The 16,326-nt window shown below is 31.9% G+C and overlaps 1 protein-coding gene across 2 annotated transcripts; it reads left to right on the forward strand.

The window, feature by feature from the left end:
- Positions 1 to 483: 483 nt before the first annotated feature.
- LOC139886563 (allantoinase-like) lies at positions 484 to 6,399 on the forward strand. 2 transcript variants are annotated; one of them, XM_071870407.1, is made up of 15 exons: positions 484 to 674; positions 1,858 to 1,951; positions 2,192 to 2,312; positions 2,477 to 2,550; positions 2,814 to 2,890; positions 3,019 to 3,055; positions 3,143 to 3,228; positions 3,439 to 3,498; positions 3,597 to 3,733; positions 4,333 to 4,459; positions 4,555 to 4,710; positions 4,811 to 4,921; positions 5,021 to 5,131; positions 5,197 to 5,295; positions 6,087 to 6,399. In XM_071870407.1, exons 1-15 carry the CDS (start codon positions 579 to 581, stop codon positions 6,093 to 6,095), a joined length of 1,395 nt encoding a protein of 464 aa, XP_071726508.1. In that variant the 5' UTR covers positions 484 to 578; the 3' UTR covers positions 6,096 to 6,399. The 2 variants fall into 2 exon arrangements, with proteins under 2 accessions (XP_071726508.1, XP_071726507.1); XM_071870406.1 differs by lacking the exon at positions 6,087 to 6,399 and adding an exon at positions 5,609 to 6,026 and having other exon boundaries at positions 487 to 674.
- The last annotated feature ends 9,927 nt before the right edge of the window (positions 6,400 to 16,326 follow it).

Genomic DNA, 16,326 nt, shown 5'->3' on the forward strand with positions numbered 1-16,326 from the left:
GTCAAGTCCGGCAGTACGCTGCTTCGGACCGGTGTACCCTGGGAACAGATGTCGAATCTGTTTAAGGGAATTGTGTCAAACACAAGCCCGGTTCATCCTATCTTCGGTTATTCGGTTAGATCACTCTAATTTTTCGTTCTTATTTTGGTTATTTATTATACATGTTTATAATCTGATTATTTTGTTTGAGTAATTTGTTAGGGTTTTAATTACTCGTTTCAGTTTCGTATATAATATTCCTACAATATATTGTTCTTGCTTTCTAGATTTAAGCTTCTTCGCTCTTTCTCTGTATCTTTTGATTTTTGTGTGTGTTCTTTTTGAAACGTTCTCAATTTTAAGAAGATTTGAGTTATTTTTGTAAAAAAAAATAAAATAAAAAATTATTAAGTCCCACTCCAATAACCCCACAAAACCACTTGTATTTACAAAAATGTGTGTATCTACTCATCTTCCATTGGTCACTTTCTTTCTATAAAACGATAAAATCCCACACTATCTGACAACACTAAACTGTGATCAATCTTTCATTTACCGGTTAAAGATTCTTCCTTTTTCCGGCCAAAACTCCGGTTGAGATGGAATCAGGAACATGGAGGTTTCTATTATCTTTTATACCCTTGATTCTATATTTGCTTTTCTCCATCTACTCCAATTTTAACTCCTCTTCTAAGGTTTGTTTTCCCCTCATTTTATTAATATTTATTTTATATAGCCCTTACTGTATCCCAATCTTGATTATCACTATAATAAAGTAATCATAATTTGATTCCCATAAATTCAAGAACTAATATAACAGCCGATTATCTGATTATGATCCTTGTATTTCAGTGTACTTGCCCACATTAGTTATTTTTGCTTCCCTAACTCCAGAATTGTCGTTATGTGTTAATTCGATATAAGTTTAATGGTTTGGATTTTTATTTAGGTAAAAGTGTACACATAAGGCTAGTTTAAGGAATTATAGCAGATGAGTTTGTGACAATTTTGTCTCATATTGTTTGTGTACTCTATAAGCCATTGACAGTTAAAAATTATTAGTCTTTTTACCATGTTTTCAGTTGATTTGAAGCTTATTAGCTCAGTATAGTGTGAAGTTGCAAATACCTTAGTTTTAGCTGACTTTAAGGTTACTTAGTTAACTATATCAAGACTGGTTCCATTGACATTAATCTTTTAGATTTGTTACATCTAAAGTTTAGCTATTTAATGATGAAAATGGTTGCTTCTGTTTTATTCATTGTCCGATCAATCACGTAAAATTTCTTCAAAGATTCGACGTTTTATCTTTTTCATTAAATCTATCCTAACCCATTGGAAGTTGAACAAAAGATTTGATTTTTCTTCTATTAAAATGAATAGTTTTAAATGATCTTCACACCCGTAAGCACCTACACCAGAAAATAACAACCCCGCGCGCGTGTGTGTGTGTGTTGTATGTTGTCTGTGTGTGGTGAGTGTGAGAGGGAAGTCTGATTTTGTGTTTTTCTGTGTCACATGCACAAAGATCCATAATTCTGACATTAATGGGTAGTCTATGACATTAACATGTTTTGGTTCCATTTTTAAATCTTGAAATATTATAACAAAAATTATTCATGATCTACCTCTATTTTCAATTAAATTCATAAGGGATGTTTGAATGTACTGTTAGGGTCTTTATAATCTTTTGCAATTGTATTTACTGATTATAGTAAAAAACGTTGAATGGAAACAGATGACGTAAAAAGCTATACTCTTATAAGATAACGTATTAGAATTGCTTTGCAATGTTTTTTTTTTATTTTTTTCGGAAGCCAAAAATTTGATAATTGTTGTGTATACTAATCTATATACACTGTTATGCTATTGAAACAGCCTGCGTCAAGTGGCTGCAGCCTTCTTGCTTATGATCATTACTGGATCGTTAGCAAACGCATTGTCACACCACATGAAATAATTTCCGGCGCAGGTTTAAGTAACACCTATATATATATCATTAGCACTTTTAGGGATTTACTAAAATACAAAAAATATATTATTATCACATTGCATGTGCATACCTTGATCAGAACTACTAGATTCACCATTGCAGCCATGAATCAAACATGCTAACTATTACGGAGTATATCATAACTAATCGTTTGACTTTGAAAAGTCAAGTAGCTTTCAGGTCTTAATGGTTAAGTTGATTGAGTTTGAAAATGAGCAGTTGAGATTAATGGAGGAAGCATCGTATCGTTGGTTGATGAAAAGGATTGGCAGGGCAAGGTCAAAAACGAACCAGTGATTGATTATGGAGAAGCGGTTGTGATGCCTGGTTTAATTGATGCGTAAGAATGTTTCTATAAGTTATCTTGATTTCTTTCAAAATTATATCGATCCTTGAATGTTCTTAATATAAAACAATATCAGAGATGTCAACTTTTAAGATCAAAATGGAGCAAACTTCTAAAATTTTAACTTGAAAACACAATTTGTGCTGTGTTGACAACAGACATGCTCATCTTGATGATCCCGGAAGGGCTGAATGGGAAGGATTTCCTTCAGGAACGAAAGCTGCTGCTGCTGGTACGTTAATTTGGTGTTTAAAATCGTTTCTATATACAACCATAAGTATACCCGATCAGGGAAAGGGTCAAACCTCACTAGCAGCATATCTTGGGGTAACAATATTCCCCCTTCCTGGGTAGCCTGAGCAGGAAAAATTTATACGTTTACCTATTTTACTGTTAAGTATACAATTTTCTCTACAAAACAAACTGTAAAGGTTTGTAAGTTCTGGCTCCCTTCACTTTGAGACGTCTCTTTATGTGTCATGTTTGGTTGTACAGGTGGGATAACAACATTGATAGATATGCCTCTCAATAGTTTTCCATCTACTGTTTCTGAGGAAACCTTACAGCTCAAGGTAAAGAATGCTAATTTACATTTCAGTTGTTCTAACCTTAGTTTTTTTTTTTTTTTTTTTAATTATGTCTTGATCATTAATTGAAATTCCAAGTCGTTTTCTTATGATCATGTGATACTGGATGGCAGATAGAGGCTGCAAAAGGAAGAATATTTGTTGATGTTGGTAAGCTCCCAAAACCCACAAACAAATAAAAACCGCGATTTTTTTTTTTTTTTTGCCGTCAGTTTTACATATACTTGTTTTACACAGGATTTTGGGGAGGTCTAGTACCCGAAAACGCATTTAACGCAACTGTTCTAGAAAATCTTCTCAATGCGGGTGCTCTTGGTCTGAAGGTACAAAATTAGTACCTTTCATGGACAAAAAACACACAGTTTAAGAAATGTCATTATCATGCTTTTTAACTTCACAATTTTACCTCCGACTTTTAACCCACATTTTTGTTTTACTTGCAATAAGTAGGGGTATAAAAGAAGTTTAGCTCATTATTCAAACTTTCCTTCTGCCATATCTCACATTGTTTTCTACTTATGTTCCATTTTCAGTCCTTTATGTGTCCGTCAGGAATTAACGACTTTCCGATGACAGATGCCAGCCATATCAAGGTACTAGAGTATTTTTTTTTTAAGATATGTATTTGTTTTAATTTTATTAGACTAAAATAATGTTTTGATAGATGTCTAAGTACTTTAATCATCTATAGGAAGGGCTATCCGTACTGGCTAAGTACAAGAGACCTTTGCTTGTACATGCGGAGAAAGAACTAGAAACTGAACTGAAAGATGGCGTTGATGATCCTCGGTCCTATTCTACATATCTTAACACCAGACCCGCTTCAATGTATGTCTACTTCTATTTTTATTATTTATTAATTATTAAATATAACACAACACATATATTTTATATATTTTATATTCTAAAGCATACATTTAACAACTAGAATAAAATAAATAGATGTGGGTGTTATATCATTAATGCAGTTTTCAACTTATTATAGTTGACAAACTTGCACAAAACTTTGTGACTAGTGTTGCAGAACTCGAAATTACTCGGCCAGTAATCGTTTTTGCAACTTGGGGAGTACTCGGCTTGTACTTGGTCCAATTTGGTCAAACTCGGTCAAACTTGTCCAAACTCGGGATTACTTGGATAATCAATCAAAACTCGGATCGGTCAAAAAGGTCAAACTATGTCAAAGTCGGTCAAAGTCAAACTTGGTGATCATCCGATTAATCCCTGAGATGCCCAGTACTCCCTAAAAAGTCCCGGACGGGTACTCACCAAGTAGTGATATCTGCAACCTTGACTTTATCAATAGTTTAGTGCCATCTTAGGCATTATCATTTTGTTATATAATCATCTAATAAATAAATCCCCTACTTGGTTCAGCTTTGATTGAAAGCAGCTGTATTTCTTAATAATGCCTGCTTTTCATCTAGGGAAGAAACGGCGATCCGAGAGTTGCTAACAGTAACAAAAGACACTAGAATTGGCAGTTCAGCTGAAGGAGCTCATCTTCACATTGTTCATCTGGCTGATTCAAGATCATCTTTAGAGTTGATCAAAGTATTTCTTTCTTAACATATAATATTTTAGAAACATTTGGTGACACTTGCAACGTATCTAACAAATGGCTATGAAAAACTTTATTTTTCGTGAAGGAAGCAAAACGTAATGGTGATAGAGTAACTGTTGAAACCTGCCCACATTATCTAGCCTTTTCTGCAGAAGAGATCCCAGATGGTGATACTCGTTTCAAGTGTGCGCCACCCATCCGTGATGCACTAAACAAAGAAAAACTATGGGAGGCCTTGATGGTAAGTTCGACGTCCATTAATTATAAAAAAAATTGATTTTTTAATTAAAATTGATGCAAAATATAAATATTTATGTTAATAAAGTTTGATCAAAATGTAGGATGGAGATATCGACATGTTAAGCTCAGATCATTCACCATCTGCACCGGAGCTCAAACTATTTGCTGAAGGTGACTTTTTAAGGGCATGGGGAGGTATATCTTCGTTACAGGTTAGTTGTTTTCTCGATCTTATGTTACATAACTTGTGTTCATGCTCATAACGGTAATGGTTAACAACTAATGAGCAAAAATTATGTATTTGTTATCAGTTTGTTCTTCCTGTGACATGGTCATATGGGCTTAAACATGGTATTACTTTGGAGAAATTAGTTTCACTGTGGAGCGAGAAGCCTGCTAAACTTGCTAGCCTAGATTTAAAGGTAAGTTTTATTGACTTATTTCCCATCTTTAAGAATGAGTATATGATATGTTCAAACATTTGCAGGGAGCGATTGAGATCGGGAAACATGCAGATATTGTTGTCTGGGAACCAGAAAAGGAGTTTGACCTTGATGAAAACCATACTGTACATGTTAAGCATCCGGTACGAATTTCACAATCTTGAATTTCTTTCGTACATTTTAACTTGTACAATTAAGAGATTTTTCTTTTTGAGAAACAATCAAGACTACTCCTATTTTTCCTTTTTAGCAACAAAAATCAAAACAATTGCAACTATTATCAACATAAACTTCATAAAATTTGAGAGAAATATTTCGATTACATTCAATATTTTCAAGTACTAGTGAAAAAAATAAACGTTAGCATAAGAAACCCGTATTCCAGCGTCATAAAGTAAGACATTTGACCTTAAAAGTCAAAACTGAAAGTCAAAATTGACTAAATTCTTTGTGTAGAGCATATCTGCATACATGGGTTTAAGACTTACTGGAAAAGTGGTGGCCACCTTTGTAAAGGGAAACCTAGTCTTTGACGATGGAAGACATGCCCCTGATGCATGTGGTACAACTATCCTAGCGTGAGCAACGGTGAAATTTAATTATTAATTGCCACCATCAGATCTAACAAATGTGATCAATATTTCCTACTAGGTCATGCTATAATTGACTTTGTGTTGTTTTTCGGCAACATTACTGCCTTTTACAGCAGCTATAAGTTAGGAGGAATCTGAGAGTGTAATCTTGAACTTGCAATGTAACATTTTTTTACAGAATTCATTTGTATATATGTTAATCATGAGATCGTGAAGAAAGAAAAACAAATAAAAAAATAAATATAAGGACAAGTGTTACTGGTTATTTAACTTTTACCAGAATCCTACCGTCTCAGTAGTTACTGTACTTATTTTGTTCTCTTATTACTTTTGTATTGCAGTGGTCTTAGACTGTTTGTTACGCTAGATTACCCCGACGTGGGATCTAGGTGGCAACCAAGCAACGCCTACTTTTCTTGTGTTATGGCTGGTGGGTTTTAGACGTAATGGTGAGGGGCGTGAGTTGGTGATGTGAGTTTTTTTGTTGTTGCACTTTTTGGACGACTAGGTAGTGTGAGTTCTTGGTGTGGACTAATGTTTGTGTGAGTTTTTGGTGTAGAGTAATGGTGTGATTTTTTAGTGTGAGTGAGGAGTATTATGATCATGTGTTAAGATGTAATTGGTAAAGTAATAAAAGAAAGTTTTAGAAAAGTATTTTAATATAATATAAAATTTAATTAATAAATCAAATCCACATCCGTTACTTTTGGTGTGAGATTCCAACCCACTTCATCCCACGCCCTTTAACTCACGCAGCATTGCCCCATTAAAATGGGTGTGGCTTGTGCCACATAGACAACCCACCCCATGGCTTTATTACTGATAATGCTAAAAACGAACATATATTTCATAGCATTATCCATCAAGAAAGACAAGTTTTTAGTTGCAATTGTTCTATTTACAAGTGATATTCGTTTAAATAATAAAAGGCGAAGACAAAAGACAGATTCGACAAATTGAAGACGCAAACGACCAAAAAGCTCAAAAGTACAAAGTACAATCAAAGTGGTTCCAATTATTGATAAGAAACGTCTTAAAATTACAAGAGTACAAGACGCGAAACGCAAAATACAAGATATTAAATTGTACGTAAGGACGTTCGAAAAACCGGAACCGGGACCAAAGTCAACTCTCAACGCTCGACGCAACGGACTAAAAATTACAAGTCAACTATGCACATAAATATAATATAATATTTAAGTAATTCTAATAATTATTTATATATTATATTTATTTATTAAATCCGTCGGCAGAATGCAAACAACAACATGTGAGCTGGAAAAAGGGCCATGCGATCGCATGGCCTGGAAGGCAAAAAGCCATGCGATCGCATGGCAGTAGGTGACAGGTCTGGTCCTATAAATTTCGCAGTTTTGAGCGATCTTTTACACATCTTTTTCTCTTCTCATTCACTCACGTGTATATATATATATATATATATATATATATATATATATATATATATATATATATATATATATATATATATATATATATATATATATATATATATATATATTTTAATTTTAATTTTAAATTCTAATAATAAGGGTATGTTAGCGAATGTTGTAAGGGTGTAAGTCAAAATTCTGTCCGTGTAACGCTACGCTATTTTTAATCACTGTAAGTTATGATTAATGTTATTTTTAATTTAATGTCTCGTAGCTAAGTTATTATTATGCTTATTTAATGCCGAAGTAATCGTGATGTTTGGCTAAATACTAAAATTGGGTAATTGGGATTTGTACCATAATTAGGGTTTGGACAAAAGAACGACACTTGTGGAAATTAGACTATGGGCTATTAATGGGCTTTATATTTGTTTAATTAAATGATAGTTTGTTAATTTAATATAAAGATTTACAATTGGACGTACCTATAAATAACCATATACACTCGATCGGACACGATGGGCGGGATATTTATAAGTACTAATAATCGTTCATTTAACCGGACACGGGAATGGATTAATAGTCAATGGACTTATTAAAACAGGGGTGAATTATATACAAGGAAAATTGGTGTAGTTATAGTTTAAATCCCCAATTAGTTGGAATATTTGACTTCAGATATAATGATGATTTGACGAGGACACTCGCATTTTAAATTTATGACCGATGGACTGTTAGGGACAAAAACCAGACGGACATATTAAATAATCTAGGACAAAAGACAATTAACCCATGGGAATAAACTAAAAATCAACACGTCAAACATCATGATTATGGAAGTTTAAATAAGCATAATTCTTTTATTTCATATTTAATTGCACTTCTAATTATCGCACTTTTATTTATTGTCATTGTATTTAATTGCACTTTTAATTATCGTACTTTTTAATTATCGCACTTTTATTTATCGCAATTTCATTATCGTTATTTACTTTACGTTTTAAATTAAGTTGTATTTATTTTTAATATTTTACATTAGGTTTTAACTGCGACTAAAGTTTTAAAATCGACAAACCGGTCATTAAACGGTAAAAACCCCCCTTTTATAATAATAATATTACTTATATATATATATATATATATATATATATATATATATATATATATATATATATATTGTATTTTTATAAATTTAAAACTAATATAGCGTTAAGCTTGTTTAATTTTCCCTGTGGAACGAACCGGACTTACTAAAAACTACACTACTATACGATTAGGTACACTGCCTATAAGTGTTGTAGCAAGGTTTAGGTATATCCATTCTATAAATAAATAAATATCTTGTGTAAAATTGTATCATATTTAATAGTATTTTCTTGTAAAAATTATAACTATTTTATATACACCTCTACGCACATCAAGTATTTTTGGCACCGCTGCCGGGGACTTTCTTGCTTAAACGCCGGAAGCGCAACGCTATATAAAAAAAAAAGATTTTTATTAATTTTTAAGTTTCCTTTTATAAAAATACGTTTTTGTACAAATATATATAAAGAAAAACAAAATTTAAGTATTTTTAAGAGTTTGTTAAACATATAAGTTTTATAAAGTTTCTTTATTTTTATTTTAGTTTAAAAAAATATAAGTTTTATTTAAATATTTTGTATAAATATAAAACAGAAAATTAAAACAGAAAAAAAAAACACTTGAGGCCTAGTACTGTTACAGCCCAGAACCTGGCCCAAAACCATACTCCATGCGATCGCATGGATTTTCAACGTGAGGACCATGCGATCGCATGGCCCTGTCTGACACGTCCTAATTGACTAAAAACAGCAATCATTACGTAATTATTATTATTATTATTATTATTTAATTAAACCCTAATTAGGTTTTAAGTTATTTAATTATTTAGTTTAGTTTTTATTTAATTTGTATTATTATGTTTAATAAGTTTTAATAAATTATAAAATTAATAGTTTTATAAAATAAATAATATAAAAATAATATTTTTATAAAAATTGTACTTTTTACAACTTTAAGTTTATTTTTATATTTTTATTTATTTTTATTTGTTTGAGCGTAATATTTGTATTTTTCACTCGTATTTAATTCTGAGTTATAGTTTTTGCCATAGTTATTTTTATTTCTAGATTTTTAGGCTTTGCCGTAAAATCCCTTAAGTGCTTTTTCTTTAGACTAAGATTTAGGTGCTTTAAAATTTTGCGACGCCGTTTTTATATTTTAGTACCTTTTTAAGTTATTGCCGTTTTGGGATATAGTATTTCTTTTAAGCTTTAATATTTTTAGATGCAACTTTTAATTCTTAGTTTTTAGTTCCTCTTTAAGTTTCGACGCACTACTTTCTTATTTTTATTTTTCGACGCCTATTATTTTTCGACCCTTTTATTTTTCGACGTTTTTCGACGCGCTCTTTTTCTTTCTTATTTCTCGACATTCTAGTTTTTAGGACATAGATTTTTTTTTTCTTTTTCTTCTCTAAAATTTCAAAACGAAAAATTATTTTAAGTGGTTAAATTGATAGACATCAAAATTTTCTGGTTCGTAGTAATAGTTGGATTTGTACGTGGACCGGGTTATTGGAGCCAAACAGTACTCAATTATATTGAGACCAAACGAATCCTACCCCTCTGCTGCATCTTTTAGCTATTCGAAACGTGGGCAAAATTAGAAAAGTTTATTAATTTGATAACTTATATAATTTTTCTTATTTCTATAACTAATAGGATATTCAGTGAATGCACCGAGCAAAACGTTCACCACCTTTTGTACGTTCACCACCTGTAACTCGATCAAGACATCTAGCAAATATTGTCGCCGTTGATTTTTCTTTAGAATCGTCATCCAGTCGACCAAGTACTCCAATTCAAATTTTCGATAATCCATTTTTTGAACCCGACCTCACAATTGAGAATCCGGAGAATATTCAGGGACGATTTCGAGATCCTGAACCATTAATCTTTCCTCCGGAACCACCAATCATTCAAACGGAGATTGTCGAGGAACCAACCATTAAATCAGAATCCTATAGTGATTCAGATTCAACAAATTCAATCATGGAAAATCTGGAACCTCTAAGTATGGAAGACTGAATGCGAGCTAAACGCACTGGCCAAGGTCATGCAATTACTCAACCAGACATTAATGCGCCAGATTATGAAATCAAAGGACAAATCCTACACATGGTAACTAATCAATGTCAATTTAGTGGTGCGCCGAAGGAAGATCCAAATGAACATCTTCGTACTTTTAATAGGATCTGTACTCTATTTAAAATAAGAGAAGTGGAGGATGAACAGATATATCTCATGTTATTTCCTTGAACTTTAAAGGGAGAAGCCAAATATTGGTTAGAATCATTACCTGAAGGGGCGATTGATACATGGGACGTTTTAGTTGAAAAATTTCTTAAACAATTCTTTCCGGCATCTAAAATCGTAAGACTTCAAGGAGAAATTGTAACGTTCACGCAAAAGCCAAATGAAACTTTATATGAGGCGTGGACAAGATTTGGAAAGTTATTAAGAGGATGTCCGCAACATGGTTTAGACACTTGTCAAATAGTACAAATATTCTACCAAGGATGCGACATCACAACAAGAAAAGACATCGATATAGCAGATGGTGGTTCCATTATGAAGAAAACCGCAACTGATGCTTACAAAATTATTGATAACACTGCATCCCACTCACATGAGTGGCACCAAGAAAAAGATATCGTTAGATCATCTAAAGCAGCTAGAGCCGATTCTAGCCATGACTTAGATTCCATTTCCGCAAAGATAGATGCTGTCGAGAGACGAATGGAAAAGATGACTAAAGATATCCACTCAATACGAATTAGTTGTGAGCAGTGTGGAGGACCACATTTGACAAAATATTGTCTCAGTATTGAACTAACAATGGAACAAAGAGAGAATGTTTCATACATAAACCAAAGGCCTGGAAATAATTATCAGAATAATTATCAACCGCCAAGACCAATCTACAATCAAAATCAGAATTATAACCGAAATGTTCCATACAACAACTAACAAGGTCCTAGTAATCAACAAGTATCCAATAATACTTACAACCAGCAAAGACCTGTTTTTCAAAACAAACCACCACAAACTGATGAAAAAAAACCAAATTTAGAAGATATAATGTCGAAGCTAGTTGATTCTCAAACACAATTTTTCACATCTCAGAAACAAACGAATGAACAAAATGCTCAAGCATTTAGAAATCAACAAGCTTCTATTCAAAATCTGGAACAAGAAGTAAGCAACCTAGCAAGGTTAATAGGTGAAAGAAAACCGGGAAGTCTACCTAGTGATACAAATGCTAACCCCCCGAAATGCAACAGCTAAAGCCATTACCACAAGAAGTGGTATTACACTTAAACTACCTGAAATACCTGAAATTTCTGATGAAGCTATTCCTACTCCACAAGAACCACAATCTGATCAAGATAAGGAAAAAGAACCGGTAGTTGAAAAGGTTAATGAAGATAACACAGTTAAGGCTAAACCTTATGTTAAACAATATCAACCACCACTTCCTTACCCGAGTAAAATGAGAAAAGAGAGACTTGAAGCCGAGCAATCCAAATTCTTGGATATGTTTAAACAGATAAATGTCAATCTTCCTTTCATTGATGTGATTTCAGGAATGCCTAGATATGCTAAATTTCTTAAAGATCTAATCACAAATAGAAAGAAAATGGAAGAACTCTCGGCTGTTACTATGAATACTAATTGTTCTGCAGTACTGTTGAATAAGATACCAGAAAAACTATCTGATCCAGGAAGTTTCACAATTCCATGTTTTCTGGGTAGTCTTAGTTCAATAGAAGCATTGGCAGACTTAGGTGCTAGTATAAATTTAATGCCGTATTCATTATACACTAAACTAGACCTTGGAGAATTGAAACCAACAAGAATAAGTATACAACTAGCAGATAGATCAGTAAAATATCCTAGAGGGATAATGGAGAACATGCTAGTTAAAGTTGGTACTTTAGTATTTCCAGTAGATTTTGTTACTTTGGATATGGAAGAAGATTCTCAAGTTCCTCTCATATTAGGAAGACCATTCTTAAACACGGCTAAAGCAATGATAGACGTGTTCGGTAAGAAACTGACCCTAAGTATAGAGGACGAGAGTGTTACCTTTTCAGTTGATAGAGCCATGCAACAACCGCAATCTGCAGATGATACATGTTATTATATTCAAACTATATAATCACATGCAGAATTGTTAGAAGAATTTTCAGAATTACAAGGAACAGGAGAATGTTCTTTAGGAGAAGGAACTGAACCAATTGATGAAACTGAAATGATAGCTACACTTATGGTTAATGGATATGAACCAAGAACAGAAGAAATTCAAATGCTAAAAGAGGAAGACAGATATCGATACAAATCATCGATAGAAGAACCACCGACATTAGAGTTAAAGCCACTTCCAAACCATTTGGAATACGCTTATTTACATGGTGAGTCTGAATTACCTGTAATAATATCGTCTTCTCTTACTGAAAATGAAAAATCTCAACTCATTTCTGTGCTAAAAGCTCATAAACCAGCCATTGCATGGAAAATTCATGATATTAAAGGAATAAGTCCTTCGTATTGCACACATAAAATCCTTATGGAAGAAGGTCATAAAACGTATGTGCAACGCCAAAGAAGACTAAATCCTAATATGCAAGATGTTGTTAAGAAAGAAATTATTAAACTGCTGGATGCAGGTTTAATATATCCAATCTCTGATAGTCCATGGGTAAGCCCAGTTCAATGCATACCTAAGAAGGGTGGCATGACTGTCATCACAAATGAAAAAAATGAGCTTATTCCTACTAGGACTGTAACAGGATGGCGTGTTTGTATTGATTATAGAAAATTAAATGACGCCACCAGAAAAGATCACTTTCCCTTACCTTTCATTGATCAAATGTTGGAAAGATTAGCCAGAAATAGTTACTATTGTTTTCTTGATGGTTTTTCCGGATATTTTCAAATTCCAATAGCACCCGAGGACCAAGAGAAAACCACATTCACGTGCCCTTATGGTACTTTTGCTTACAAACGCATGCCATTTGGACTTTGCAACGCCCCTGCAACCTTTCAAAGGTGCATGATGGCGATTTTTCACGACATGATAGAAGAATGCATGGAAGTTTTCATGGATTTTTTTTTTTTTTTTGACAAAATACGAAAGTTTTAGGGTAAAATATAAAAGTTTTGGGTCAAAATATGAAGGGTTTGGGGAAAAAATAAAAAATCCAACAGGCCAAAATAGAAAAAATTTGCACTAAAAATTGCAAAGTAATCCTTTTAAAAACAATGAATTTCAGATTAAGTTTTTATAGTATCTCTATTATATGGAAGCTAAACAAAAATAGTGTTTTGTTGAACCAAACCAGACAAACGTTTCTTCATGACGCAACACATGCTGGTCTTGTCGCCATCTAACACTTCACATGACTAGGCTTATGATAATTACATCCATGGTGGTTCCAAAGATCATGTGGTGAGGACTGACCATTTTTCCATCCATCTTCTTCAATCAAATTCAAGCTACAGCCTAACAACCTGCAATACTAATACAGAGTATTGATTAAAAAATACCTAATCATCTAGGAAAAGTCAAAACACTTACGTGACCATCAAATTGCTATTATTAAACGTGTTATATACAATTTTTGAAGGGCAGTAGGGAGTGTTTAACGTTGTTTCTTGTTTATTTTAAAGTGTTTATTATCTAGTTATCTCACAAACTTACTTTAAATGCCCAATTCTTATCTTATAATAGAACCAGACAAACAAGATTCAAAACAATATATAATATTCTTATTCTTATCTGTTATAAAAATAAGTATAATAATTTGCTAAGGAGTTGAACCCACATAACACTTGTGTTTATATATATATATGTGTCGTGGCCCGTCCTAATCCATCTGGACAAATACATTACATTTGGTTACATCGCGAGGTACTTGACCTCTATATGATACATTTTACAAACATTGCATTGGTTTTTAAAAGACAAACTTTCATTACATCGAAAGTTGACGGCATGCAGACCATTTCATAATATATCCAACTATAATTGAATTAGTAATAATCTTGATGAACTCGACGACTCGAATGCAACGTCTTTTGAAATATGTCATGAATGACTCCAAGTAATATCTCTAATATGAGCAAATGCACAGTGGAAGATTTCTTTCATACCTGAGAATAAACATGCTTTCAAGTGTCAACCAAAAGGTTGGTGAGTTCATTAGTTTATCATAATCGATCATTTTCATCATTGTAATAGACAACAAGATTTCATATTTCAATATACAACCCATACATAGAGATAAAAATCATTCATGTGGTGAACACCTGGTAACCGACCTTAACAAGATGCATATAGAATATCCCCATCATTCCGGGACTCCCTTCGGACATGATAAATTCGAAGTACTAAAGCATCCGGTACTTTGGATGGGGCTTGTTGGGACCAATAGATCTATCTTTAAGATTCGCGTCAATTAGGCTGTCTGTTCCCTAATTCTTAGATTACCAGACTAAAAAGGGGCATATTCGGTTTAATAATCCAGCCATAGAATGTAGTTTCGATTACTTGTGTCTATTTCATAAAACAGTTATAAAAACAACGCATGTATTCTCAGTCCCAAAAATATATATTGCAAAAGCATTTAAAAAGGGAGCAAATGAAACTCACAATACGATATTTTGTAGTAAAAATATGCATACGACGATATTGAACAATGCAGGGTTGGCCTCGGATTCATGAACCTATATCAATTATATATATTAAAACCTATAATTAACATATAATAATAATCAAACCAGTTTGTATATATTAGTTATATATTATTTATTTAAAATAGTAATGTATTCGTTATTTCGAATGTTATGTGTGTATATATATATATATATATATATATATATATATATATATATATATATATATATATATATATATATATATATATATATATATATATATGTTATGTTAATACTATATATTTAAGTATTTATTTCTATATGGTATTAATAATAATATTTATATATCTATTTACTAAAATATATTTATATCTTATATGTAACTTAATTAATATTATATAATAATAAATGATAACATTTTATTTTTAAGCAAAATAGTGTGTAATATTTATATAGTTATTATATATGTATTAGATATATTGTTATATAAATAACTTTTGGTTTGTTAAAATAATGACTTTAATAATATTAAAATAGTGTTAATAATAATAATAATAATTAGATTTAATGATGATAATATTAATTTTTGATAATAATACTAGTCATTTTATTTGTAGTAATAATAATACTATAATGAAGTAATAATAATAATAATAATATCAATATCAATGATAATAATACTTTTATTAATAATTCATTATAACTTAATCCTTTTCATATTAATACTTGTATCTATAACCTTTATGTTTATAACTGTATTGAAAATAATATTAATAATGATAGAAATGATACTTCTAATAAAAATGATAGTTTTTAATAAAAAAATTATTTTTAATGGTAGTGATAAATATAATACTTATATTCATGTTAATGGTAATAATATTAATAATATTAACATTTATATTCATAATAATAATGATATGATAATAATAATAATAACAATAATAATAATAATGGTAATAGTCATACTACCTCAAAGAAGTGGTCCTTAAAAAAAATGCCCAAGCCCGGGTTCGAACCCACGACCTCCCGTTCCACAAACATGCTACTAAACCATTGCACCGTTTTTTACTTTTGTGTAATGTTTTGCGTGTTTAAGGATTTAACATGTACAAAACTGTTGGCTTATCTTCTTAAGTTAAAACCCAAACGATTAACTAGTCTCGGAAACGATATCATATTATCAACATAGTATCTTCATCATCTCATTATCACAGTAACATCATCATCATCATCGATATCATTTTCATGACTTTATGTACCACTTTATTTGTCACTACCATAGTTATAGTGATTGAAAAGAAAGAACAAAAATTTGGGTTTTGATTCATCGTATCCGTCATCTTTATCATCATATTCCTATCATCACAGTTTCATAATCTTCATTACTTGTCACCAAGTATTATTCCACCGTCGATGTAACATAAAACGACTGCAGTAGTCTC

This window comes from Rutidosis leptorrhynchoides, chromosome 1, assembly GCF_046630445.1.
Source record: "Rutidosis leptorrhynchoides isolate AG116_Rl617_1_P2 chromosome 1, CSIRO_AGI_Rlap_v1, whole genome shotgun sequence".
NCBI classification, from domain to species: Eukaryota; Viridiplantae; Streptophyta; class Magnoliopsida; order Asterales; family Asteraceae; genus Rutidosis; species Rutidosis leptorrhynchoides.